We start from the raw sequence: 27,912 nt of genomic DNA, 5'->3' as shown, positions 1-27,912 counted from the left end.
TGGCGAGGGAAAAAGCATGATAAGAGCAGGCTGATTTTGGGGGCTTTTACATGCAGTTCCTTCTATTTACATTGTTTTTACTTTTGCTAAAATTATTTTAATATAGTTGGCAGCTTATTAATGTTTGTGCCAACACTTTTCACACACGCATCGGATTTGCCGGCCTTGGACGGTGGGGAGCTGAATGGAGGTGTTACCTCACGGCGGGACTGATTATGTCTGGGATAGGACTGTGCTTTCGTCTTCCTCGCACCTGGAGACCTTGCCAAAGGTCTAACCGTGCTATTTTTGTCTGAGCATTGCACCCTGAGGCAGGCATTGTTGCTGATCGGAGATAAACAATGAGTAGGAGGAAGAGGACGCAACTGTTGAAAGCATCTGCAGACGGTAAGAATTAAACCAACAGGTAACGTTAACAGTAGACCAGTAGACTTGGGCACAATCACAGATATACCATCGAGTACGTTACTGAATTATTGCATGCAGTCAGGTATTTTCAACATCAACAAACACACATTTCATATTGATAAATGTGCCACTGGCCCTTCAGAAAAGTAAGAACCTGTTTTTTCTGTGGTTGTAAACATTAATTACATGTATAGACATAAGCTGCACATCTCATCTCTGTCTACCAGAGATTCTCAGTGCGTACTTTTATCTAGCTTCCTGCAGTCTAATAATACAAGGTGCATTTACTAGTATATACTAAATGTATGTTGAATTTGTACGGTGCTTTTTTCCCACCATTAAAGGCGGGATCAAAGCGCATGCTTAAAAGAAAAGCACACAAACATAATAAGAACAGATGCTGGTCTCAAAAACAGTCGTAGAATCACTGTAGATGTGTTTTGATACATCCTAGGCACAGCTGAAACCTTGAAATGCTCAGGAAAATAGGAAAACCTCATCAGGCCTAGCCCACCACCAATTGGTGCAACTTACCTTGTGGTGTAGTGGCTTGCATGCCTCATCGATCCACAGAACCTTGTGCTCCTGGCAGGTCTAACCAAGCTGAACAGGTTTGTCAGGGGAGAGACCAGACTAAAATGTTGCACCATGGCCCTCCAGATTGGGGGGTTTTGCTTTGGGCTAACAACCCTCTCACGTATTTAAACAAAAAAAGAAAAAAAAGCTGTTACAGAAACCGCAACAGTACCACAACTGGGGCCTGGTCTGGAAGATTCCTCCATAGAAGAGCTTACGTAAGGCCCTATGCTCCTCGAGGAGTAACAAACAAAAATAGACTAAACTACTAAACGTCAAGCTTTGCAAAGGTGGAAGCTCTCCAGTTTCCGGAGGCAGGAATCAGAAGTGTTGTACCATTGTGGACAGATATAGAAATAATTCCATTCTGGCAAGTGTCTCATGCAAACAGACCACCGACCCATAGAGAAGGGAATGAACTCTTCGGGTCGCCAGAGTTTGCTGTCCTTTCCAATGAAACTTTCAGGTCAGAATACAATGGGGTCACCCCAGATCTCCGGAGCTCTCATCACAGAATCCAGGTTGGGGATGACTAAATTGCCTTTGGGATCGTTTATCCTCAAAACTCCATGTCATATGCAGGGGCATGAGGCAAACTTCGTGGCACAATGTTGATGTAGCGAAGAACCTCCATTATGACAGCCTCTTCGTAAACTAACCGGGGTCTATCCTGCATGGTGGTCATTCGCTCAGTTCCGATAACTTTGTGGATCTCCTCGTAGCACTTGTCCTTTACGTCAGGGTGGAGAAGGAAGTAACAGGACAACATCACAGCTTGTTAGACGATTGCAGAGATCAGAATCTAAAATGAACACAACTGATGCACAGATCTAAAATAGGGCAAGATGGTGCAGACGTTACAGTTGAAAGAAAATGCTTCAGAAAAATAAGATAAGTGGTGAAGACACAGAAACCAATCAAGAAACATAGGCAAGGATGTCACGGATCTACGGACTGCCAACACACACAAAACTTAACGCAGATTAATGGGCAAGATGAAATATGATGAACAGCTGTCCCCTCTAGCCAGTTAGATAAAGGGACATCACTCTATAGTACGTCTAATGAAATGACCAAATGGAAAATGGATAGGGGATGCTTTAGTTCATAAACATGCAGAGGTGATGTTTCCCATCACATAGAATTAGAAACATGCATAAATTATACACAAAAATTCCAATTTTTGTAAAGAAAATTTGCCTGGGAAGTCTAAAAATATAACAGTTTAGGTAGGAGGTCTCAAAGTACCTTAAGATATTTTGTAACAAACTACAGACACTTGGATAGGAAAGGAGATATTTTATCATTATTTATCATCAAATTTCAGTGACAAACATTTGTATGTATATATCAAGGATAGATGTCAATAATATATCCAAAATTTCTTTGCTGTGTACTTCTTGGTGGTAGGTCTGCTGATCAATAAAACCTCCAATATTTTTTACGGGGTAGAGGGTGGTTGTGGCTGGAAGGGGATGCCTAAGCCCCCAAGAATTTCACCTGGAGCCTGAGATCCTATCATATTTTATGTATTGGGAACACTGTGATTTTCTTTGTATCCTTTGTACATTGCTTGGGTATGCATTGTTGAACAATACATTCTTAAGAAACAAAATCAGCCTGTATGACAGTTTTGAGCAAGTGTCATTTACACTTTGTAGTCATTGCAATCACTGATCCAGTCACACTGTGTGGTCTAATCATTTGGTGATTGTTTATTTTCAGCCGTTTGCCTCTTTTGTCAGTCATGTGAACAGAATGAAGAGACTCTAGGCAAAATGCTCCACAAGTCTGGCCTCACATTGCATTACTTTTGCATGGTACAGAATTATAATTATATATAATAATAATATACCTTAATAAAAAGGCACATGTGTCAGTTGTAGATTTGGTTAAATCCTTATTCCAGTTGCCATGTTTTTCGTATGTATGCTGCATTATCTGTCCAGTAGAGATTTGCAAAAGAAATGGATGAATAGACAACAAGGAATGATTATCTCAGATTTTGCAGAGAAAAAACTTTTGTCATTTACTGTCATTAATTTGAAAAAAATAAATATGTGGAAGAGGTAAATTATAATCGCTAGAACCATCAGTAAAAAATAGGCTAAAACAATGTATGAACACTATGCTTTATGTTTTATTTTAAAATGTCTTAAACTAAAAGTGGACATTTTTACCTGCGAGTCATCAAAGATCTCCTCACAGTCAACAATTTTTGTGTGTGTGATCTGCATATAGCTTTTGCAGATCTTAAATAATTTCTTATTGCAAGACTGTAAATGAGATGAGTATGTGCCTGAACTGTTTGCTATTTCACAGCTTTTCTCAAGTGGACTGTGCCAGAGAGGAAAGCGAGAGGAGGATGGCATTCTGGGATTTCTTCCAGCAGACATACGACGGGAGCGGAAAAGGGGTATGAGACTGGTGAGTTTGGACAATAGCTGTAGCTCAATTATTTTATGCAAATTAAAGTATTCATTGTTCGGTAGCAATTACAAATGTTTATGCATAGATACAGGAGTTAAATCTTTATAAATGCACCCTGTGTGCACAATATTCAAAGATGAAATGTGCTTTCAGTCTATTTTTTCTGAGTCATTAAAGATGGACTAGATTATTAAATATGGCATTCGAACCAAGAAGCTACGTAACCAGCAGCTGAAATAATGCTTTTTCTTTTGTCAGAAGAACGGTTTTAAAGTAATAATTTTGAAGTCAGTTTTTCTGTTTTGTTTCCTTTTGGTATGGATATTGAAATAGGCAGAATTTATGTTAAAATTTAACATGCAAATATATTTTTTATTTATGTGGGAAATATAAAGCTGATAATTATGATATTGCAGAGCTGCCAGTACTGCAGAAGAAAAGGGGCAACAATTGGCTGTGTTGTTACCAACTGCCGCAAGACTTTCCACTTTCCCTGTGGCAGAGATGCTGGTGCCATGTGTCAGTTTTTTGATGAATTCAGGTAGTACAGTGTTTGGCTTTCATGGCTTCTCTTTGTCCTTAGAAAAATAAGTTTGTATCCTTTTTCTGGTGAAAAATACACCACCAATGTATGTATGGAAGAAGTAATAGCTATCTTGTTTTTTCTGCTTTGGTCTGGCTAGGATCTGAACAAAAAGTCCACAATTTTACAAATGGAACAAAGTGGATAATCAGCAGCCTAGCACCTTGTCCTGCACACCCTTACTGTTCTGTTAAAGCAGAAGAAAACCCATTTTGCTATGACTAGTCTATACGACAACCTTGTGAGTTTGTATTTCAGGTCTTATTGTCCAGAACACCGTCCACGTCAGAGCGCAGGATCAGGTGCAAGTGACCGTCTTGCCTTTTATGGCACAGCTTTGTCCACATGCTCTATTTGCATAATGGCTGTGGAGGCAAGGGCGTCCAATGGCACCATACGCTCTCCTTGCTGTAAAAGTGCCTGGTTCCACAGAGACTGCATGCAGGTATGTATGTTTGTCTTGCTGTAAAAGTGCCTGGTTCCACAGAGACTGCATCAGGTATATATGTTTGTCTTGCTGTAAAAATGCCTGGCTCCACGAGACTGCATCAGGTATATATGTTTGTCTTGCTGTAAAAGTGCCTGGTTCCACAGAGACTGCATGCAGGTATGTATGTTTGTCTTGCTGTAAAAATGCCTGGCTCCACGAGACTGCATCAGGTATATATGTTTGTCTTGCTGTAAAAGTGCCTGGTTCCACAGAGACTGCATGCAGGTATGTATGTTTGTCTTGCTGTAAAAATGCCTGGCTCCACGAGACTGCATCAGGTATATATGTTTGTCTTGCTGTAAAAGTGCCTGGTTCCACAGAGACTGCATGCAGGTATGTATGTTTGTCTTGCTGTAAAAATGCCTGGCTTCACAGAGACTGCATGCAAATATGTATGTTTGTCTTTAACCAATAATGTTTCCAGCTGATTTCTTTTAAATAGAAGAATTTGAATTATTGTTGAATTAAATAACTTTTCCTTTTTTTTTTTACATGTTAACATTTTCAAAGATATCTGCCAAAAACTTAGACTATGAGAATATCAACATGCAAAAGGTTCTACTATGCTTTTTAGTTCTTATATGTCACTTTTGTAATTATTACAATATTGAAACAATAATACAAGTTTTTGTCACAAAATAGCATCACTAACATAAAACATTGTCTTCTGCAGAAATATGCCATATCAGCTGGCCGTTACTTTTTCAAGTGTCCACTTTGTAACAACAAAGAATTGTTTCAAGCTGAAATGCTGCAGTTTGGCATCTATGTCCCTGATCAGTAAGTGGTGTCCTTGGTGTTTTGTGCATTTCTTGCACCCAGGTGAAAACAGTTCTCTTAGTACTGGCATGTACATGTCGGTTTAGCTTCAAGTGAATACTGATGTAAGTGGAACCTCATTGTATATGACTGCTTATTTTAAAAGTAATAAATAATACATTTGAATAGTGCCTTTTTCCAGCACCAGCCAGACTCGTCGCTTTACATATAGGCAAGTGAGCACACCATTTTAGGGTGGCATCTCTATAAATACACAAACATGCAAGAAAATTATAGCTCTACAAGATCTTTGCTAAATGTTATAAAATTTTCGTCCATATTTATCCAGTTAAGAAAAGCCTTTAAAATGACAGGAGTGTACATGCTGCTGTACTGCTTGCACAATACCATCAACCATTCCAGCAAGAACAGCCTCTGGGCCAGATGGTTGATAATCGGGTTTTTGGGGATATCTTTTGAGGCTTTTGTTTTTTTTTCAAGAACAAAAGATTTGTTTACATTGCCATGGTTATAGCCATGGTATCAAGGCACCAAGAGCAGCGTGTAGCTGGTGGAAGGTGTGAGATGGTTGACAAGGACAGGTAACACAGGTGAGATAAAGTCAAAGTCCTCATCACCTTCACACCCATCTGTAGGGATATTTGGCTGTCTCATAAGTGGCAAGCAGTGAGAGATCTGCTAGCACCTGCTTTTCCTGTGAAGTGACCTGATGAAACAAACTCAACGTCAGACCAGAAATATGCTCAGAGCAAGATGCAGGATCACACAAAACACATATCTTATCATCAAACAACATCGCTGAAGCACGGAGATCTGAGATCTAAACTTCACAACATGTAGCAATGTGGGTAGTCCTTCAATCAAAAAAATGGAAAGCAACATGGTTCACAATGCCGGAAAAGTTTAAGTGTAGGTATAGAAAGCTCATAATCCTGCTATTTGTTGAACCCAAAGCAAGATGGAACAGAACACAGAAGCCATTAGTGAATAAAGGTGTCGATGGGAAGAACGGATGCAGCACAAACAGTGAGAAACAATTGAGAACAGAGGTGAATATTGCAACAAACATCACAAATCAATAGGAGACAACCTCGAGGTAGATCCATGAGAAAACAAAACAACTGAGAACTAGTACCCTTGAACCAGTTAGGTGAAGGGACAGTGCTCTGATTTTTTTAAGTATGAGTTGGGTCTCGTGTGAGTTTACTGGAGATTTTTCATTTCTGTGTCTTTCCAAGAGTTTTTTTCTAAGATAAGCATATGCTTAGAAAGCAAAGTAATTTTAGCTTTGTCTTTTAGTGCAAGAAATTTCTTCAAAGGCAAATTTTCATAACTGTTTGCAGTTTTAACAGCCTCTGCAAACTAAATTTGTGCCATCCTGCAATTTTTACATTCTCAGAAGTGATCATCTCTTTCCCAAACTGTCAGAAATCTTGATGTTATTATTGATGCATCATTGTCTTGTGAATCGTGTGTCAATGTAGTCTGCAAGCCTATTGGTCAAACATCAAAAGGGCTGAGAATCATGCCACTTGTATTGTGTTCCCTTAGCAAAAAAAAAAACAGACACTGTTTTGCCTCTAAGTGAACAGACATCCTTAGCCACTGCCAGTTTCAGCTCACACTTTATTACAAGATTGCTGCACTGTGTTACCACTGTCTTTACAGCCTACCCCAGCATACCTGTCTGCTCTAATGACGCCTTAACACTTAAATTGATATCTTTGGTTGTCTTGTGTTTCATGCTTCAGACGAGAGAACTCGGGCAGCTACTGCTTCTCCTCTGGCCCTACTATTTGGAGTTATTTTTTATCTTTTTCAAACTGCTTAGATCTTTCGAGCCAACCTCCTTAAGAAATATTTTTCATCATCAAGCGAATTCCTCCTATGCTAGTGTTTGCTATAGTGTTGTCCATTAGCTACCACTTGCTGTGGTGGTGGTGTTCATAGTTTTTTAGGCAGCGTCTTGAACTCTCCTCCAAAAGGGTAATTGTGCTCTACAAATTTTTTAAAATTATTACTATTATTATTGTTGTTGTTAGTAGTAGTATTATAGTAATGGCATTGTCAATGCTTCACAAAGATAGCAAATCAGTTTATGTAGTAGTAAAGTATCTTTGACATAGCTGTCAAAACGTCTTATACCATTACTCATGACCAAAGGTTATTTTTGTCAGGGACGCTGCCTGGGAGCGAGAGCCAAATGCTTACCAAGAACTTCTAGAGAGGTACAGCTGCTGTGATGCCCCCAAATGTGTGTGTCCACAAGGCAGACAGCATGACGGAATGGCTGGAGGGTCGGTTATTATTATTATTCATTTTTTGCTGTCCTGTTGCATATGATAATGAAGAAACTGACTAATCCCTCAAATCTGGTGGTGTCTACATTTCTGGTCATGAAGACTATGTTGCTGATCCTTAAAGGTATAATCAAGGCAAAAAATAACACTGTTTAGAATCTCATAAAGCATAAGCTCATTTTGATTCTCATCTATTTTCGTGTCTGTTCATATGCAAAAAGTTGAAGGTTATGTAGTGATGTGTGTTAATAAGAGAAATTACACCGGACTCTTTCCTTTGCTTCAGCACAGTCTTGTTCTCCGTCACGTGACCTTATGACGTATGCCCGTGACTGTTTACCAAGTGAAATAAAGAAGTGAGCTGCCACCTGATTGCTAAAAAAAAAGTAGGGTGGAGGGAGCTCAAAAGTAGTTTTCATAAGTTTCCGATAGACAGAAAATTGAGAAGAGAGTTAACATAAAGATGAGTCGACTCGGCTACTAAACTACAAAGCTCTGGGAAACTAGTGACTTGGACATCTTGTGCTCAAAGTAAATACTTCATAATGCTTTACGAGGACGCGAACGGTGCGACTTGCGTTTTGTGTCTTAGTTTCTCTGGGATGCAGTTCCTACACTTTTTCCGCATAACGAAATTACCTAAAAAGGGAAGGAGGCATCTGGCAATCTTCAGTGTCCAAATGATTGCAACATAAACAGGTCAGTGTCACAGTATATGCTACTGCTGCTAGCTAATATTGTAAACAAATTGCAATTCTCAGTCTTATCATGGACAACATTACAATCTGTAAGAGATTCCATGTACATAACAATAAAAATATTAGATTGTACTTATATCAAACATGTTAACTATAAAAATATACAGCATCTAATGTGTAAGAAAAGAATGCATCAAGCTGCAGTTAAGTATAAAGAAAATATGCTGGTGTTAATAGGATACTTGCTACATTTTATTTTAAATTCATTATTTACTTTTTATACAACGAAAGCTCATGTTATGGAATTATTGTAAAGATGGCTTCTGTTTCTAAATTTGAAATATAAACAATGTTGAAAATACTTCTTATGTAATAAGCATATTAATGCATATCTTCACAAATTATATTAGATCTTTTTGTGCAGTGTATTAGAGATAACATTAAGGATTGTGTTCAATGTTGAGTGCAGAGCAAAATATTTCATTAATAATGCTTATTCCGGACCTCAACCGGCCAGCTATAATAAACTGCTAAACTGTGCATGCATGAAAGGGTGCAAACAGACCCAGACCTCAAAGCCTCACCTTTGTTTTCTACATGATCTTCACAGATGGATTCAGAAAGATCATGGCCACTTTCCAGTTCTGTTTTATGTTTAGTTGTATCTAAATTCAAGAAGAATAAAATTTTGAATGATGTCTACTTTTAACAAAGATATTCTAAGCCACAGATATATGCAAAGCCAAATAAAATTTTTTTATTTGTCATTGCTCTCTAAAATTCACTATGCAGTGTTATTGATAATAGAAATGTCGCTGAAAATGTCCGTTAGTAGATGTACCGTATGTTGGGACTGGAATGAACCCAAGAGACACAGAAAAGACAGTTGGCGTTTTGGCACCAAGTGTCAAACACAGGTCAAAGACTGGAAAAATTCGACACTCGAAGAACACAGGTAAATATACTGGTACTAATGTGTATTGTTCTTCAAGCAGTTGCTTCACCCTGTGTATTGGTGTCATGTTTAAATAATGATCCATTGTGTCTGTCATGTAAATATTAACTATTGATAAATACAGAAACACATATGCATCTTAAAGTGTTAACTTGATGGCCTTTTATTGTTACCCATGCTGTGCAAAGAATTATGGAATTGTTGAAACTGTTTTTAAATGTTGATAGAGCAATCAAGTAAATAATACAATACAATACAATACAATACAATACAACTTTATTAATCCACAAGGGTAATTATAGGTATGATGACATGCCAGCACACTAGAGGGAAGATTATGTAAGAGATTAAAGGGAATAGATTCTGAGCGACATACACACACACGTGCCACACACACCCACCAATATATAGAAACACAGCAACAGAGGTTTCAGTGGCACCGCACAAGGTCACCTCAGGCTGACACATCATCACAGCTAGTGGAATTGAAGAGTGGATGGCTCGCGAATGAACGAGTTTCGGTACTTCACGGTTTCTCTACGCTTACCGATGTGAGTACAGCGTATCTGCGGACCAGACCTACAGAAGTGAACAAACTCACCTATCGGTCGCCAAACACATGACCAGGAAAGGATACGAATCCTCCTAAGGATTGCTGCCTTATTTAAGAGGCTAAATCCCTCTGCTTGGGTTCCGTATGATTATGGAACAGATCTTACAAGGAGACAAGGCTGCTCCTGTTCCTACGGAGAGGTTGTGAAACAAAGATGTGAAAGAAAAGGTGGTAATGAGACTCTCAATGAACAGGACTGATAAACCGAGTGAGCATACGGGCTGACAGAGAAAGACCGAAGCTCCGTAGCAGGTATAGCGTTGCTGGCTCCGCCTGAGGATCATGTCAGTGTTCACATGCCATTTAAGTTTATCATCAAAGATAGTACCTAAAATATGTTATAAGTGTGAAATCCAATGGCATCACCATGGATAGTGCTATAAACCAACAAGGTCGTGTTCAGTCCTAAAGTCAAAGATCATTTCTTGTCATTGAGACATTCAACGTCAAAAAATGTTCATCACAACCAGCGTACAAAAGCAGGAAGACGCGCCATTCGTGAACGGGTTCATGCTCATCCAAGAGAGACACAAGGCAGTGTCATCAGCAAAATTTTATAAGAAAGCGCTATCAACAGTGGTTCTACAGCTATTATATATAGTAAGAAAAACAATAGTGGGGACAAGCAGCAGCCTGAGGGAACCTGTACAGGTAACAGTAATGTCGGAGAGAGTACCATTAACGAAAACCTCTGCTGCCGTGTGTTGTTAAGAAGTCCCAGGATCCAGAGAGTTAGTTGATTGGGACAATAATGAAGTTCTGGAGGCTAGGACTCTCTGCTAATAAGTGAAGGGTGTGCAACGGTGTGTAAATAGCCAGAAAAAGAATCAGCAAAGAGAAAGCTGGCATGAGCTTTCTAGGTTTCTCCCAGATGTTTTGGTGACAGAGTAATTTAAGCAGGAATCAGCTTGCATCGATCGACACCCTTTCTCCAGCTGCTCTATACGGGCCCCAAACTGCAGTGGGTCAAGGGACATTTCGCATAAGACCTTCCTCACGATCTGGACAATTTTTTGTTCCGTCGCTAGTTTTATCATGATAGTAAGTGACGTAATAGAGGTCAACTGGTCTGCATCTCTTGGGTTGCAGGCTGGGCCTGAAGTGTGGTGGTTTTTTGGACACCGGCACTGCAAGTCACGAATAAGTTTCAAAATATCCAGGGGATACGCCAGAGTCCAGCAGAGAGGCTGGAAATAAGCATGTTGGGAACGCCACCTAAGAGCGTGTGTCGGCTAGTAGCAGGGGATGTACGTCTAGATGACGCCTCTTCTGGACCGTAACGAGGGGCCGAGCCTTGTTGATTTGGCGGACGAGTGAGTAGATAAGATACGTCCTCTGTAAGCAGGATCCGTGTGACAGCAGGACTCTGGCAATGCACGCGGCACACCCACCACATGCTTTGTAGACAAGATAGACTGGGTGTTGTGATGGATTAGATGTCTTGTGGAGGGTAAGTGTGGTCATACTTCTGCAAAAGGCGGGCATTGAACGAGGAAATTGTGAGGATCATTGCTTGGGACGATCACTGTCAGCAAGTAGGCCACGCACAGTTGCAGCAGGTTGTTTTGCGTGGAGTGCTGTGCTCCATCGGCAAATGATGCTAGGACGGGACATGAGTTCCTAATTACCGACCTCCACAGCAGCCCTGGACGATCATCTGCACTATGAACTGCAACTCGACTTTGAGTCCTTGTACACTATTCTTCACGAGCAGCTAGTTCCCTAATGGCATCTACGCGTACGCAATGGATCCCTATTCACGTATGAAGTTCCTATCTTGAAGCAGAACCAGTATAAAACAAACATAATCGACGATGCTGACTATTGATCAGAAGTTATAACGAACCGTGATTTTCATGTTCTTTGTGCACCCAGCGAGGTTTGGCTTGTTAGGAATTGTGATAGACAGTGAGGTCCTTCTGGTTGTGATTTCGGCGATCGTCAACCGACATTGACAGAGTCGATGATATAGAAGAGGAGAATGTATGACCATCACGCGAAAGCAGGTGCAGGATTCGATATAAGGTTGACAGAAATGTGCTGTGGCACGCGACGTTTGTGGAGTCATGAGAATGCTGAGAGACCGGTCAACGTAGTCGCAGTGTGAACAGTGCAGAGCTGGAGGTTCGATATCGCAATCCTGACAGTCTCGTCACCTGACTGCAAGGCTAAGTATAGCATGTATGCTCTCGGTATGGTTCTGTAGTACATCGATGATCGGCTGACTGATGTGCATACGTGGCTCTAGAGCTTTGTATCTCAGTGTACAAGCAGCTAGACTTGTGGATGGGCGCGTTTAATAGTGTTGTGGCGCGTCGAACGCCGCCGACGATGATGAATCAGGAGTCTGTCTATTTAAGATCGGCTCGTCGCCTGTGCCCGGACGTCAGAAAAATGCTTGTGTTATGTATGACGCTTGGCTTCAAGAGATGGCAACAGCAGCTAGAGCAGATTACGTATTAGAGCTCAGCTGCAGGTACATCGTACTACTCAGAGCCGTTCAGCAACATCACTACAGTCGATCATCATAATCGGCGATAGCTAGAGCCCCAAGGTAGTATGCTGTGTTTCTCTGCTGCGATAATCAAGTTGGTCAGTCTGCGAAGGAGATTAGTAGGCTGGTAGTGGCGGTGGTATAGCGCGGACACCAGCGTCAATTGTTAGTAGATGCGTCGTCGCAGTGAAGGATCTACTGTTGAAACACTTATTGGTACTTCCTATAGGATGCTATATATGAGCATAGATCGAGTCGCCCGAAATCGTACAGCGCACCGACGTCCCCGTGTGGCTACGGTTTCGTATATAGATCAGACGCTGATCTGTTAGTAAAGTCATCCGGTGATACGAGTGGGGGAGTCTGCTGACCAGTATCATGGTGCTGTCGGGGGCGCGCTGTCCCCGCAGAGATCTCGGTTCAGGCGTAGACTAGCTTTACGGAAGTATGTTCGTGGAGCAGTAGTTGTTCGGGGACGCTGGGTAGGACTATTTGGTTTAGGTTGGCTCTGCTTATAGGCCGTAGGTGGCGTTCAACTGTGGGTACTGGGTACACATGGAGTGTTAGCGCGTGCAAGTGTTTTACTCCATACGCTACAGTAGATGACGACTGCATAAATGATTTCATGGATAGGATATCGACGCAACGGGTAGCCACAATAAGATATCTCGAAACATTCATACCACGAACGATTCGAAAAATAGACTGGCATACCAAGACCAGTTACACAGTGTGCATCTGTCACACGGACCATTCGATAGCGTCAAAGAGATTCATGATAGACTTATATTGGGTTCTATTTATAGGCTGAGTGACGGAGTGGGAGATGGTTTCCCTCTTCGGATAGCTTTTCAATCAATAAATGATCATCTTTATTAATGTACATCATTAACTTATCATGACGATCAGAGAATTAGTAGATAACACGGCATGAATTGTTATGAATGTATGTAGTGTATTTTGTTTCGATTACTGATATGATATGTTGCAGATGGTCATATATTAATACGAAGTATCTAGGCTATCATCAATAATGAATTTATTATTATGAGACTACGTTAGAGGAGAAATTTTTGTGAGCCAGAAAAGTCATCGGTCTGAACTGAGGATGTATTCAGCAAAGTGGGAGGGAAAATTATATAAATAATAAGTGATTTATTGTTCCAGCTCGCAGGCATTCTGGTTATTAATGACGTACGGTAGTGGCCGCATCTGTGGATTTGTGGTCGATCTTTTTAGTCTCTTTTGTGTTTCTGTGCTCTTATTTTTCACGGAGGATTGCCTAAATGAAGCAATTCAGTTCGGCAGCTTAGTGAATGAAGCCTAAGGGTATAGAAGTTATTAAGTATTCTGTCAGTTGCATGGCTTTCGCGAGAGGCCTATCAAATTATGTTGAGGCGTGGGTGTTCGTTGCATCGTGATGGCCTAGGTTTTAGAGACAGCGGTTTCCTTTCCAGAACATAGTGGAATGATGCTGACAATTGTGCAGTTCCTATCTTGGGGATTCGTGATCTATCTTTCGCAAAACGTCCGAGTGGCATGATCATCTGAAATATAGGCCCTGGAATTTACAAAATATATACACTTTGTGCTTGCCAGAAGTACACTAATGTTACACTACAGGTTCAATCCGAAGCTGTCTCGGAGAGAATGGAAGGGATCAAAAGATAAATAGTTATATATATTTGCTTGTCGTGACTCAGGATCACGTAGAGCAGGGACATTATAACTTTATTCTGTGAAAGGAGAAGCTTTATAATAGAAGAAGTCGTCCGTCATTATCGTGTTGTTTTTTCTGCCTCACAGTCTAATATCCATGATTTGTGGTTGTGTATGGGGTGAATGTGTGGTGATATGTGTTTAGGAAGAGACAGGTGACGTCGATCTGCTTGTGATGCGTGCTCTTTACGTTATAGAGCATCCTGATAGGGCTTTGCTCTTGTGAGAGACATGTAGTGAGGTGATGTACCGGATTTCCACTTAGATAACGGCGCGATGATGGTGGTGATTTTTGTAGAGTCACGCGCTCAGTTGTGGAGTAAAGAAAATATACATTAGCTGATACATATAATTTATTTAAATTCTTCATCCAACGCTTTTATTTTCGGCGATTATGCATACTGACTGAGCTCTTCTAGTAAATTGAGGCTCGGTGTTGTTTCAGAAGACAAGTTTAACATCATGAGTCTAGAAGATGAATTGTCAGATTATTTTAAACACGAGTTAGAGGTCCAGATTGAAATTAATTCTGGTTAGCTAAGGGTAAATGAGTAAGTCTCAACCTCACTACGATAGATGCTTTACCTTAATTAAAAGGCCTAGTATGCGAATAGTGGCGGAATTATATCCGTTGGTATAAAAGTCCTAGCTAGGCTCGCGATAATTCAGTCACGAGTACATCTCACATATGCCTTAAAGGTAAGCTATAATGAAGTAATTGGTGTGAGCAAAATAATTCGAACTTAATGTGCAGCCAGAGTATCGTAGGTCAAGCTTTGTAACTTGTGGCAAAATGTACCATTTTGTCAAATTCAGTCAGTATGAACCGTTCTACAGTAATACTTATTCTTGAATCTGATCTTTGTTCTTGCATCTGCGTGAATTTACGCGCCTTATTCATTATTCCTTTTTGTTCACGGAGTTAGATCGAGTAGTACCAAAGAGACACCAGTGGAGGAGCAGATTCGGTCATATGATTTGAGAAATGGAGAAGAAACCCTCGTTGTATAGTGTGACCAGTCGAGTCTCTAAATTTCAGGCTCATGAATGGATTTATTTAAATAGTTATCGCAGGACGACTAATTCTCGAAAGATATAGTATTAGTGTGAAACAATATTGAGCATTCGGTACTCAATCTGTCAGCTATGATACATGAGTGTACTGTAGAAATGACTATTGATGTCAGCTTGATTGCATTGTATTCTTAGCTAACACTTAGATTTAGGAAATAATTAGCCAAGTGTAAATATTTTTATTCACTACTCAAATCCTGACAAAAGTAAGGTGTGACGTTAAAAGTGTTGTAGCCCTACTTTTGGCTGCTGGACTTCCCTTTGTTTTTGTTTTTTTTTGTTGTTTTTTGCTCCCAAGATTTCAATATCCAGTCGATCTCACGTGTATGTTGATATATGAGGTGACACTGATTAGCGTGTAGATGTTCGACCTTTAGTTTTTAGTTTATTTCTTGTTACTCCTCAAGGAGCATAAGGCTGCAACAACACTTCGCCAGGGACCCGGTGTTGGGCAGCCCGCCTTCATTTGGTCCACAGGCGTAGAGTATAGTGGTTCTGTAAACCTTTTTTGAGGTACCGGACCACAAGTTTCAATATGCACATCTCACCCGACACCTTTTCTTTAGTGTCATCACGAATGTCGGGTGTGTCTTGGACCTCCGTGGCGGAGGCTGACCTGAGACCGATTCACCGAACCCCTAGGGTTCGATAGAACCCCGGTTAAGAACCACTGGGCTAGATGTTTTTCATAGATATCTTATTTGTTGAGACACCACCAATTGCTTGTGTTAAAAAGCTACCAATGACAGAATTCCTGTCCCTGGCCACGTCCATACACAAGGTTGTCTGCTAACCGTCCTGGGAAAATATTACGGTCTCTCGCGCGGTACGGGGTCGTGATTTCAACTGGAATTTTTTTATTTTTATAAACCGAGGTAGTGTTAGTAAAGTAAAAACAAAAAAGAATCAATTTATTTTCCTACGGTACTGTCTCGTCTGTGCATATGGGCATTTAATTAAACATAATTTTAAAAGATTTGTGGCCACATCAGCCCACAGTCAGCGTCAACCATAAAGCTGTCACAGGCTCTTGACTATACCATTAAAGACCAACATAACTTCTACTTATCTTTTGGGGAAAAATAAGTGGGTAAAGCACAATTAAAGATATTAATTTCTAGAATCTGCGTACAAGATACCTTCAAAAAGCCTTTAAAACTTTTACAAGCAGAGAAGAGTCTAAAATGTAATATGTAGAGAAAAAATATGCTTTCTGCTACCTGTAATATGTAGAAAAAAAGCATGCCGATAACCCATCAAAGCTACTGCTAGTCAGAGCCAAAAACCAATAATGTAGCTATGGTCCAAACTGATGCAAGTTTTTGTGGATCCTACAGGGCCATGTCTTCCCTTTGTTTCAGACGCTGGGAGCTAATTCTGTGCAGCTGGTGTGGTTCAAGTGGGAGCCACATGGGCTGCAATGGCTTCACAAGAATACGCAAGGACAATGTCTGCAACTTTTGTGCAAAAATCAACAACAGTAGTAGGTGATAGATCATGGAATTATATTTGTGCATGCTTCTGGTTTGATTTACTTCTTACATTGCAGTTAATTTAGACACCGTATGGCGAGAACAGGTTTGCTGAATTGGAATAATTAATCAGTTGGTGTGCTGCCCAGCCGCAGCCTATGCTCATCTCCAGTCGGATAGCGTTTTTTAAAAAAATGCATTGCACCGAGCTTAAATAAATGATGATCTAAGGGCAGAAACCATTGGTACATTTAGGAAATGTTCTATTAGGGATTAATGTCAGTGTGTGTTAATAGGTGTAAATCTTGATATACATTGTACTTCATGCAACCACTCCTTTTTTAAGCGATGCATTGCTTTGCTTTTCATCTATATGAAATGAGTTAACATTGTGAGACACTAAAAGGATTGTTTCAATTTTGTTTTCTCCCTTTTCTTCAGAACTGATGGAAAGAAAACATCTAAACCACCAACAGTCAAACAACATTGCACGACGGAGAGGTCGACCTGCCAGAAGAGGAAGAGGCAGAGGCAGAGGCGGTAGAGTGGCAATTAGCTCTGGTAACAGGTGTACTTCTCCTAGAGAGAGTCGCCTTAAGTTGCTAGATGTCGATGTGGTGCTGCATCGAGTAGATGAAGATCAGCTGCTCCAAAGTGTTCAAATAAGCAGTTATGGCGATGAGGATGTCAATGTTGAAGATTTTGATGATAATTTAAATTTGACAAAAGAGAGTTGTTTTTCTGAGGAACAAGATGTTGACAAAAGCAACTTTGATGCTGCAAATGATGATGACACTGATTACTGTCAGCTAGTAAGAAAATCTGAGGGTGGGGAAAACCCAGAGTGTAGAGGTGGGACCTGCAGTGTGATTCCATCTCTCCCTTGTGTCACCTTTGGCTCGGGAGATACACATGAAGGTCCTAGGCAGACGACATCTATGCCACAGGGCAAACGGCGTGTTGGACGTCCTCGAAAGCATCCACCAGTGGGAGGTGAGAGCAGCAGTGCCAGTCCATCTGTTCCTCATCTTACTTTTGGATCTGAAAATGCTGGCAAAACACCTGCACAGCAGGTTAAACGATGTGTTGGACGTCCACGAAAGCATTCTCCAGAGCTCTGTGAACAAAACATTGCACATCTTTCAGTTCCCAGTACCACATGTGACAGAGCGGATAAAGAGTTGAGCCCATCTTTATGCAGCACAGATCAAGTTCATTTTGAATCCAGTGGTGCTACCAACCACAGCCACACCTTGTCTGATCTGTCCAAAGGGAAAGTGTTGTGCTCGGGAAAAAGGGCTAATCAGGGAAGAAAACCTAGACCATATAATAAACAAAAGGAGGTAGACTGGTGCCTGGAGAACAAACTTTCTTCTTTTGACATCAAAAGTGCACCAGCAGATGACCCTTGTAGCAGTACTGCAAATGACATTACAGACGCAGCATGCCATACCACAACTGACCTTCTAGATATTGCAGAACGTCACGCATCTTACCAGCAGTTTATAGCGTCAAAGAGCCCAAGTCAAGATATTTCAGCACAACCTATAAAAACACTTTTTTTACCTGTGCCACAATCTGAAAGCTCACTGTCTTTTCAGTCAGCAGATTCTGAACAAACTTCTTCCTTTGGCTTAGTGGACTTTTCCTCTGGGAACTTAAAACCCACTCAAAATACGCACTTAACTAGTTCTCCAGATTTTTGCACTCCTCCTGCGAGTGGATTTGCTGTGTCATCAGTACTAGGTACTCATCAGACTGCTTATTCATGTATGACCAAGCCAGAAAATTCTGTGAATTCTACCTGCTTGAACAAGCATGAAACTCTTGCAGGTTCTTCCTGGCCATTGTCATCCAGCCTGCAGACGTCTTATCAAGTGGAGTCATTTCCTGTTTCTTCTCAAACATCCTTCTCTTCTCAGGCAGTAAATTTCGCTTCTTCGTCTCAGCTTGTGACCCCTGAGTTGCAATGTTTTTCATCAACTTTATCGAAGCCTTCATGCTCTTTGGCTTCTGGTTTGTTTGAAACCCCACATAATCTGATGACTCTCACCACTGCACCTGTTGTCTCAAGTATGGCAAGTGAAATGGTTGAGTCCTCAGAAACCAGCATGGAGGATGTGTGGGAGAACAATTCGCCCCAAGTTGCCTGGTCAGCAGTTGCTGACAGGCCGGTACCTGTATCTCTCTTTGCCCATGGTTGTCCTCCTATCCCTTCTAATCCACTAACCTCTGTTTCCCAGTCAGAACTGCAGACAGTAACTAGCAGTCTCAGCAGAAGCAGGCCGTACATGGCATCAAACATCTACACTCCTGTCTCATCTCATGCAGAGACAAAATCTCTGCTGCCGATGTCACGTGGAAAAATATGGCTTGGATCTGTACAAGTCATTAATCAGTTATCAAAAAATCATCCGATGTTGTTGTTGTAGATTCAGACTCGGATGTGGAGGACATATCTCACTCTGTCAGGCAATCAACTGAAGCAGTGCTTGCTAAAGAAAAAACTCGACAGCCAGTGCAAAGTTTGTGTAGCAGGGATTCATCAAGACAATTTTCCCCGTACAATGAGTGGAAAAAGAAGTGTGTTATTCCCAGTATTCCACCTCGCAGGACTGCTACCAGCACCTCTGTCTCCGCAACCACATTTCTTACCACGACACCCACAGCTGTACCAATGCCTACCTCAGCATCATCTACTTCTGCCCTAGTGGAACCCTATGGGATTAGCACAGATCTTTCTGCCAGCAGGTTTGGGGAGGTTGTTAGGGGTCCATCATCAAATGCCTCTTCTGGACAATTTGTGAGTCAACAGAGACCCATTCTGGCCTACAGAAAGCAGGCCTTATCTTCCATTATTGACTTGACTACCGATGATTGTAAACCACCTGCCATGCAACGTGGTAAGAACTTAGTGATGGTGGTAGAGTCATCTGATAGTGAGATAGAATTTCTTGAATCATGGTAGCAAGAGAACATTCTGACCTTTCGTTTTCTACATGTAAAGGATGCTCTGTTGCTGTTGAGGCAATGTAGGAAATGCTTCCACCCACAAGATGTTTTGTGAAACGCTTATTCCAGCTCCCCCTCCTCTTTACCCCTCTCCCCCACACACACACACACACGATGTCTGTAGAGTTTGAAATGTACTGTGCAGTAATGCTATTACCTTTGATTTTGTCAGCTGCTTTTTTTCAATCACCAAAAATTGTATTAAGAATGTAAAGAATGTTTATATATTCAACATCCAACAAAGCTCAGTACTGTTGAGTGTATTGTTGTGTGCCTGCATGGTGTCTGTGTATATGTAGGAAGAGGGCTGTGAAGGTGTCTGTTAAAATGTAAACTGTTAAAGAGATTTAATATGACTGTGTTACTACACTATTGTGTTACTAGCTAACTGGGTCATGCTGACTAAGCATTTATTCTATCTTCACCCTGTGCCGTGAGGTAACCTTAATGGGGAGGTAATAATCGCCCTAATTAGGGTCTAGGGTGGATTGTTTACTTGCCAGACCTATTTTGTAAGAAAGGGGGGCATATGTACCAGTGTAGAGGTGTAAAATGAGGTAGGACCGCAGAGATGCTATACATAGGAGACATCCATAAGTGGTTACAGCAGCCAAGCACGACCAGCCGGTTGGCAGAGACGTCAATAGTGCCTAGGAAGAGTGACACTTCAAGGGCTCCTACGCCTGTCCTCCAGGTTGATAGAGAGTAGGGATTTACACCTGTCCATCATGCCACTGCAGGCGTGGCATCAGTAGGGTGGTCCTTCTCTTGTTGATGTTGGCTACTTGATTGGTTGGTGAATGACCAATGGCATCCCTTGTTGTGTGAATGTGTAAAGTAAAATAGGGAACGGACAACCAGCAGGACCCTTCTCGGCATGATGTCAGTGTGGACAGAGCAACTTGTCAGCAGTCAAAACAACTTAAACATTCCTGACGCCAACTTCAGTTTTACCTCGAGACTGGATCTTTAGCCAAGAGGGCAAGACTCAGGAGGAAGGACGCTTGGGTTAGAGAACCTTCATCAAGGGGGCAAGTCAGTGACGAAGTATTGTCAAGACTGCCTGCTGTCGCCATGGAAAGCAAAGGACTACGTGACCAGGACTTGCATTACCAGTGAGAAGTAGACGTTCCACGCCAAGGCCGCCAGAAGTCGTCATCAAAGGAGAACGCATGCTGGGCTCGCCCGCACTCCGAAGGACCAGAAAACTTTGCATCAAGGTGGTGGCATTGCAGTTGTCGAAGACGCGTGTCCCTGAACCGGGACAGGCTTGTGTTCCTGGGAGAGCAGTCGTCGCATTTCTGAGGTGGGTTGCCAGATTGGACAGAAAGGACAACAGACAGGCAGAGCAACACTTTCGAGGGAAAGTCATCAGAGTGCCGTGACTGTCAGGTGGAGCATTGGTATCCACCAAATCACCATCAGACTTTAGCTGATGTGCATGAGAGTGAATGGTCGATTTATAGAGAGGTAACAGCACTGGAATAGTGTACACTTAGCACTTGGACTCTCCCTAGACGAGTCTTTTTATTGTATTTTGCAGGTTTTATGTTAAATAAATCTGTTACTTTTATACATTACACTTTGAGTTTTGTGTTCTGGGAGCAGCAGGGGTGGAGGCTCGTGAGTCACACAGTAAACTGGATGATTATTGCATTATTCTTGCAATTGCTGAGTAATTCTTTCTTTGGCTCCCTTTTTTTCATATTGATGTACTGTCCTATGATGTAGTTATTCTCTTTGCCATAAAGAAGTCATACATATTTATAAACATATTTTACATATCTTTCAGCAGTATTTTAAAAGCTTGTAAAAGGATGGCTTAGAGTGGACTTTGTCCTGACCTCCAGGTTCTGTAATTTAAATATGAATTGAAGATGTATATCTTTTTAACGCAAGATGAGTGTACAATAAATACATGCTGAAAATATAAATGTCTGTTTTCTCTAAACATTTAGATGACCTTCCTTTGTGTGAAATGCAGCGTATACTACATTGTAAACTTTGTGGCAGAGTACTAGTCCTTTTCTAGAAGTTGGGGTAGACATCCATTGTCATTACACTTTCACAAGAGGCAGGGATCTCTTATCAAATTGTGTGACGGCTTTCTTGGAAACAGCTCTAAAAAGCGAGAAAAGGTATCTACTGAACTGTGTTAAGTTGAACTGCATCCAGCCACGTTAATTCTTGACTGCTGTTGTTACTGTAGTGTCTCTAGAGAACCAATAACCTTATGAATCAATCCAGGCTTAGACTTGCTGCCTTTTCAAAATAGGATCTTCCACTACATCCTAGAAGTTTGTAAAACTCCACGATATCAATCGCGGTGTGCCTGCCTTTTCTACCAGTCTTGACCATATCTGGGGTCTGTTGTGAGGATTTATACATATCTACATGATCATGCCAATCATGTAACCTGTTTTTGAAGGCATTCAGGGACGAAGCCTCCACACACACAATGAAAGAGACCAGATTGTTGTGCATAGGCCAACCCATGATATTAAAAGAGATTTAATCAAAATTCAATTATTTTGTGGATGAATCGTCGCTTGGATTAAATTGACCATGGACTATAAATGAATGGACTCATGCCTTAATTGAATTAAATGGTTAATCAGTTACCACCAGTACAATAACAATTTGACATTACTTTCCCTTGACCTACAGGCATCTGTGAAGTGTGTAAACACATTCAACATAAAAGCTAACACCTGTGCAATATCAGAAGCACAAATTAAATATCTTAAACACCTCAAAACAGCTTTTCTTGTCCCTTGCAGCTCACTCCCCGCCTGCCATGGACAAGTCTGGAAAAAGTCAGGTGCTGGATCTTGTCAAAGGTCACAAAGGCTGAAGAACTGGGTGACACAAATTCACTTTCTGACCCATTAGTAGTTGCGGTTATTGTTAACGTACGGCATTCTAAAGATTCTCTCCTTCCTATGTTGGTGTTTTAATTGAAGTGACAATTTGAAACTTCTATGTCAAAGCTCTTGCTAAACAAAATTGCAATATTGAAAAACAGATTAATATTCTTAGGCTAATTATGTATTATTTAGGGGGAAAAAACATGGACAAAACCCTTGCAGAATCTGCTCATATTCTCAACTATGAGCACAGAACTCCTGGAGAAACATGTCCGTAAAAATTAGACAATGGAATAATAAGCTGGACTTGCAGTATCAGTTTAACAGAAGCAGGAACTGGTTGGTTTTTGCTATGAATGCACAAAAATACTCCTTCATAAAATTTTAATTGGTCTTTGCTGGTTGAGAGCAGATTAAATGGCAGAGACTCATGTCCGACGATCCCCAGAGACCAAAAGTTAGTAGGATCATGGACATGTTTAGCTGGATTGATGTCTGATGAGACCAAAACTTAGCCTCTTGTGAAGTTCTCCGCTGTTAGTCTCGGCGAGCCTAAAGAATAAATGTGACTAAACCAGAAGCTTTGTACAAACCTGCCTTGTTTTAGTAGTTAATCTGAAATGTGAATAAACCAGAAGCTTTGTTTACACCTGCCTCGTTTTAGTAGTCAACTGGAAAAAATTGTCTGCCAGAAGTCCAGTAATACAAGTTCGGGGTATGATTGGAAGAATGTTGACCAGTCACATGACAGTCAACAGCAACATGCAATCAGTTTATGCTGTGAACAACTGAATTCTGATAACTGGAAAGTAAATAGTGTGAGTGGAAAATAGATCCCATCAGTTAACAGATCAAGATGCTGACATTTTGAGTAGTGGTGACTTCAAAAAAAAAAAAGGTCTGGTGTTTTTTTTACAATTTTATGTTAAGCAAATATATTCAAGTGTTCACAAATTTTTAAGGTAGTTCATTCTCTGTGTATATAAGTGCAGCAAAGTGCTTCACAGATTACAAAAAAAATTGCAAACTGCCGTTCTTTCATTGCCTGTGTAAAGGCTTATGGGCACCTTTTCCTAGAGGCTTGCGAGGCCTAATTGCCATTAGATCAGGCGTCAAAATTAAGATCCCCAAAGGCCTTGTTTGTTTTTTGTTGTTGCTTTGTGTTGACATGATGGCTGCCTTCGTGTATATTGTGCAGTGTCCTTTGTGCAGGCTGCAGGAGTGCTTGCAAAGTGCCGCATGATCTAGATGACTTTGTCACTTAGTCCTCAGTGCCTTAAAAATAAATTGATAAGCAGATAGATCATCTGATTTGTTGCATACTGTTAATGATAAACTATTTGCTTAATTAATCTAGTGCATTTTCTCATTACTGAACAATCCTACATGGCTGACTGTAGTACTCACAACTATTTATTTTAATACTAGAAGGAATTATTACACAGTCCAAATGTGTGATTTCCTGACTGAAGTACCACTGAATTGGCATCTTCCCATGTTCTGTGTCATTTTCCCAACATGCCCCTTCCTCCACCCTATAAAAAAAGAAACAAGCTAACAGACTTGTTCTTTGGGTCAAATAAAAAGAGTTTCTGTGTCCATTAAAGATAAAGTTTCAATATTATTAACATTGCAAAGTCTTGATCTCTCTAACTCTTGTTTATGAAATGAGTTACATACTAATCACAGTTATTACAAGTTTATGCACACATTACTGCAAATGCAAAAACTTACTATCAACCAAAACCCACACTGAAGCACAATAAATCTCAACAAAATTTAAGAAGTCTTCTTAATCTTTTTAGGTGGTTCTACATTTCCATTGGTCTTTTCTTCCTTGCTGTCTTCGCTGTCATCACTCTCTTCATCCTCAGTGCCACTTGATTGTCCTGTAGCAAAATTAATAGGAATAAAAAAATATGTTTGTGAATGTTATTTAGCAGCTCTGTCAAGGATCCCAAAATACAATACAACGTTTTAAAAGTAAAATAATCAGAAGATGCTGTCCACAGATGGAAATAGTTTATCAATGGTTACATTGCAAAAGTGGCGGTGTAACGTACTCAAACTTCCCAGCAGGACTAAACGTCTCAGTTCAAACTGTGCCTTCGAATAGTTTGCTGATATTTTCAAAATATCATCGGTCGTGGTATAAAATAGCTTACTATTCAAAGGCACAGCAGCGAAACCAAACGTCTCGTCATGAAGCGAAGAAAAATAAAGCTTAGCGGTCATGTGAATCTTCGATTGGCATTTTACTTGAAATAAAAGTAAAGGACGAAACATTATAACATGGCAAAAGCAAAATTATGCAACTCACAATATGCTTTGGGCTGGTTTTGATAAATAAACCCAAGAAAATGTTTACTAATCCATCGAAAGTTTGAACTGAGACGTTTAGTCCTGCTGGGAAGTTTGAGTACGTTACAGCGGCATCTATCATTTTTTTGATGTTCCATAGACACTGAGATAACAGATACTTTCAGAAATAAATGGTGAAAAATGACATGTTTTGGCTTTCAAATTCTGTAGCACCCGTTTGACAAAAGTACAAACAACCAACTGGATGTGACAGTTCAGATATCACTAGATACTTTTTGACTGAACACATCTAACTGATTTCAGTTAATAAGTGGTGAAGTAAACTTGGCAATTTTTAACTTATCTTTGCCAACGCAAAATGTGCTGGAAAAATAAAATGAGTCACAATATAAAAGAACTGCTTGAATACATTCGATGAACCGCCTCAAAAAAAGCCCATTGAGTAACTAAGAATATATTCTGACTAGAATATACATTTGAATGTAAGTTTGATATTTCATGTGCCCGATTAATCTTACACTAAATTTTTTCACCAGCAATTGCATAAGTTATTCAAACATTCCGTGAAGAGTTGTTTTCGTTTTAACAAAATTACAAAATACTTTTCTACAACAACTTGTAAACACACCTGTCGCAGCTGGATGCTTTCCTTTGCCTTTCTCTGCGCTGCGCTGGTCATCCACCTGTCGCGTTAAGGCTGCGTTTAGTTCTGTCTGCACTTCCCCCACCAATGACCGCAAATCTCTCAAGCATGCTGCAGCTGAAATATCCCCAGCTGCTTCCAACGATCGTGTAAATGTCTGCTGCTGACCGTGTGCATTCTCTAAGACAATCTTGATGCTGCACATTGTAGTCTCCTCACAAACACATGCACGACAGGAACGACAACTCCGCAGCTTTGCCAAGAGTTACCGCCCTTGTGGCTCCACGTCGATGCCGACGTGCGTGATTTATTTTAAATGCAATAAAAAGGCTAAAATAACTTTTCTCCTTGGGTCTCGGAATTTTCTTTTAAAAATTCAGCTTAACATATAAAAAACTGTAAGTGGCACTCTCTCAAGTTATTAAAAATCTATCATCAGTACCCTTCATATATAATTTTTTATCACAATTCCTATATCGCCTTTATACATTTCGTCCTTGTTAATAATACAGTGTAATACAGTGGAACCACGGTTAACGAACTTAATCCGTTCTGGAAAGCTGTTCGTTATCCGAAACAATTTTTTTCCATAAGAAATAAAGGAAATAGATTTAATTGGTTCCCAGCCCCTGCGCTTTAAAGGAATATATGTAAACCTTGCTCAAAACTGCTTTCCTAACATATTAAAGACCAACATATAAGACTTTATACAGCTAGATTACATGACTTCTCTCGGCAAACAATAGGTTTTCGCGAAAGGCTTGACAGAAAATAGATCATACTAGAGAACGAAAACATCCCAAAGCAAAACACCAAAACAAAAAAAAAACACCAATAATGACAGTCCTGAGTTTTGAACACATCACCTATCAAACTAAAGTCGCTGTTCGTAACCACTACACTACAGTAATGTCACCTACTTGTAGTTTAACATCATCTGTGTTGTGTTGGGCACTCATTTACTTTACCTTTACCTTTACCTGTCATCAGTTTGTAGGCCTTGAGTTATTTTATTGTCGCAATTAGCTTTATGCAGCCCTCGATATTGTTTACAAGTTGTAGAAATAGCCCCAGAACAAATTTCATAGCTGGCAGAGAGTGAAGCCAAGGTTGGCTTAGCGCGGAATGTCAAGGTCGCTGACGTCATTTTACATACTTCCGGAACAGTGACGTCATGTAGAGAAAGAATGGGGCCAGCCTGGTGGGCACGTACACGAAGTCTGTGGCCACGTGGTAGAAGATGGTGCTGGAGTTGACGAAGGTGTAGTAGCGGCGCAAAAACTGCTCCGCGATGACGTCATGCTCGTGCACCGCCCAGTACACCAGCTCGTTCAACACGCCAGCAGGGCGTCTCTTCCGCCCTCATTCCCCCACCACGCCCTTGCTGGACTTGAACTGCGTGGTGTTGACAACCCAACGCAAGAAGTCCTTGCCTATCAGGACCCTTCAGGGTCTTGACGTTGACCAGCGTGTCGTCGCCGATCAAGAGGTAGCCCCTGTAGTCGCCGCACCTCTTCATGGCGTACTCCAGACACCGGTACTTCATCTGCCAGGCGTAGTTGGAAATGTAGAGAAAATACACGGGAAAAGTGATGCTCTTCTGGACAATGATGGCTTTGAGAGTCTCTGGACCATCTCCGCAGTACAGGATGTCGGCGAAGTGCCGCCTATAGAGAAGCTCCAGGTAAGGGTATAGCTCGGTACAACTTTGGCGAGTTGAAGTCAACGATCAGCAAGATGTCCGGAAAGGTTAGTGGAACCTTGGGCAGGTCAGTGATTGTGGACACATCTTGCTGTGCAGACGGCCAACCGCGTCCGTTACGTTTCCTTCTTCCGTCGAGTAGACTTTCCCGTACCATGGATGCGTGCGCACTGGAAAGCACATGAAGGGGTCACCGACAGGGTTTGTCGGCTGCTCCTCAGAGCGATGTACTGTGAAAAACATTCTAGCAGTGATCCAGATTGACAGCAGTATGGTGAGAACCGTCGCACAGCACAGGACAAGGTAGACTGTCACAAACCTGCTGCGATGTATTTTTTTTATTTTATTAAATGTTTGTTTTTTTAATTAGGAAAGTAATTGGATGGGTGAGGTGGTAAAACACATATTAGTGGGCTGTCAGTGTCAACAGCCTGAGGCGTGCCGCGCCATACAGGGATGGCTGGCCGGTCTTTGTGTTAATTAAGTTTGTGTTGATAGGTTGTTTGTTGATTAGTTCGAACAAAGGAAAGAGTGTAGTATTGTTTTGGATGTGTGTAGATGATTGGGGTTCTCTCCTTGACGGGAGCGGGGAGAAGAATAGTCTCCTCTGTCAGTGCGTCCGGAGCGGACGGTTTTTGTAGCCAGTCTTGAACGGACTGTGTGTTGGTGTAGACCTGAGTACAAATCCTGAACAGATTTGTATTGTATTGTACCAAGTCTTGCTTATAAGAGCAAATGTATAGCATCTCAGCATTACAGAAAATAAAAGAGAAT

The 27,912-nt window shown here is 41.0% G+C and overlaps 2 protein-coding genes across 7 annotated transcripts; one reads left to right on the top strand and one right to left on the bottom strand.

Annotated features, from left to right (window-relative positions):
• Nucleotides 1–248: 248 nt before the first annotated feature.
• Nucleotides 249–21,179, top strand: LOC112569933 (PHD finger protein 7-like). 4 transcript variants are annotated; one of them, XM_025248030.1, is made up of 10 exons: nucleotides 250–387; nucleotides 863–1,019; nucleotides 2,710–2,804; nucleotides 3,307–3,411; nucleotides 3,831–3,955; nucleotides 4,256–4,442; nucleotides 5,161–5,267; nucleotides 7,445–7,564; nucleotides 16,482–16,603; nucleotides 17,034–21,179. In XM_025248030.1, the coding sequence occupies exons 3-10, from the start codon at nucleotides 2,763–2,765 to the stop codon at nucleotides 19,022–19,024; spliced, it is 2,799 nt and encodes a 932-aa protein (XP_025103815.1). In that variant the 5' UTR covers nucleotides 250–387; nucleotides 863–1,019; nucleotides 2,710–2,762; the 3' UTR covers nucleotides 19,025–21,179. The 4 variants fall into 4 exon arrangements, with proteins under 4 accessions (XP_025103814.1, XP_025103818.1, XP_025103815.1 ...); XM_025248029.1 differs by lacking the exon at nucleotides 863–1,019 and having other exon boundaries at nucleotides 249–387; XM_025248033.1 differs by lacking the exon at nucleotides 863–1,019 and having other exon boundaries at nucleotides 249–387; nucleotides 16,482–16,607; nucleotides 17,034–17,281.
• A 920-nt stretch (nucleotides 21,180–22,099) lies between these two features.
• LOC112569935 lies at nucleotides 22,100–25,703 on the bottom strand. 3 transcript variants are annotated; one of them, XR_003100557.1, is made up of 3 exons: nucleotides 25,422–25,703; nucleotides 24,206–24,360; nucleotides 22,100–24,006 (listed from the first exon to the last, which is right to left on the bottom strand). XR_003100557.1 is itself a non-coding variant. In XM_025248036.1 (3 exons), exons 1-3 carry the CDS (start codon nucleotides 25,639–25,641, stop codon nucleotides 23,977–23,979), a joined length of 324 nt encoding a protein of 107 aa, XP_025103821.1. In that variant the 5' UTR covers nucleotides 25,642–25,702; the 3' UTR covers nucleotides 22,100–23,976. The 3 variants fall into 3 exon arrangements, 2 of the variants coding, with proteins under 2 accessions (XP_025103821.1, XP_025103820.1); XM_025248036.1 differs by having other exon boundaries at nucleotides 24,287–24,360; nucleotides 25,422–25,702; XM_025248035.1 differs by having other exon boundaries at nucleotides 23,378–24,360; nucleotides 25,422–25,701.
• Between the last annotated feature and the right edge of the window lie 2,209 nt (nucleotides 25,704–27,912).

Source organism: Pomacea canaliculata, linkage group LG8, assembly GCF_003073045.1.
Source record: "Pomacea canaliculata isolate SZHN2017 linkage group LG8, ASM307304v1, whole genome shotgun sequence".
Classification (NCBI taxonomy): Eukaryota; Metazoa; Mollusca; class Gastropoda; order Architaenioglossa; family Ampullariidae; genus Pomacea; species Pomacea canaliculata.
Note: the sequence above shows the minus strand (reverse complement) of the source record. Positions and strands in the feature narration are given on the sequence as shown.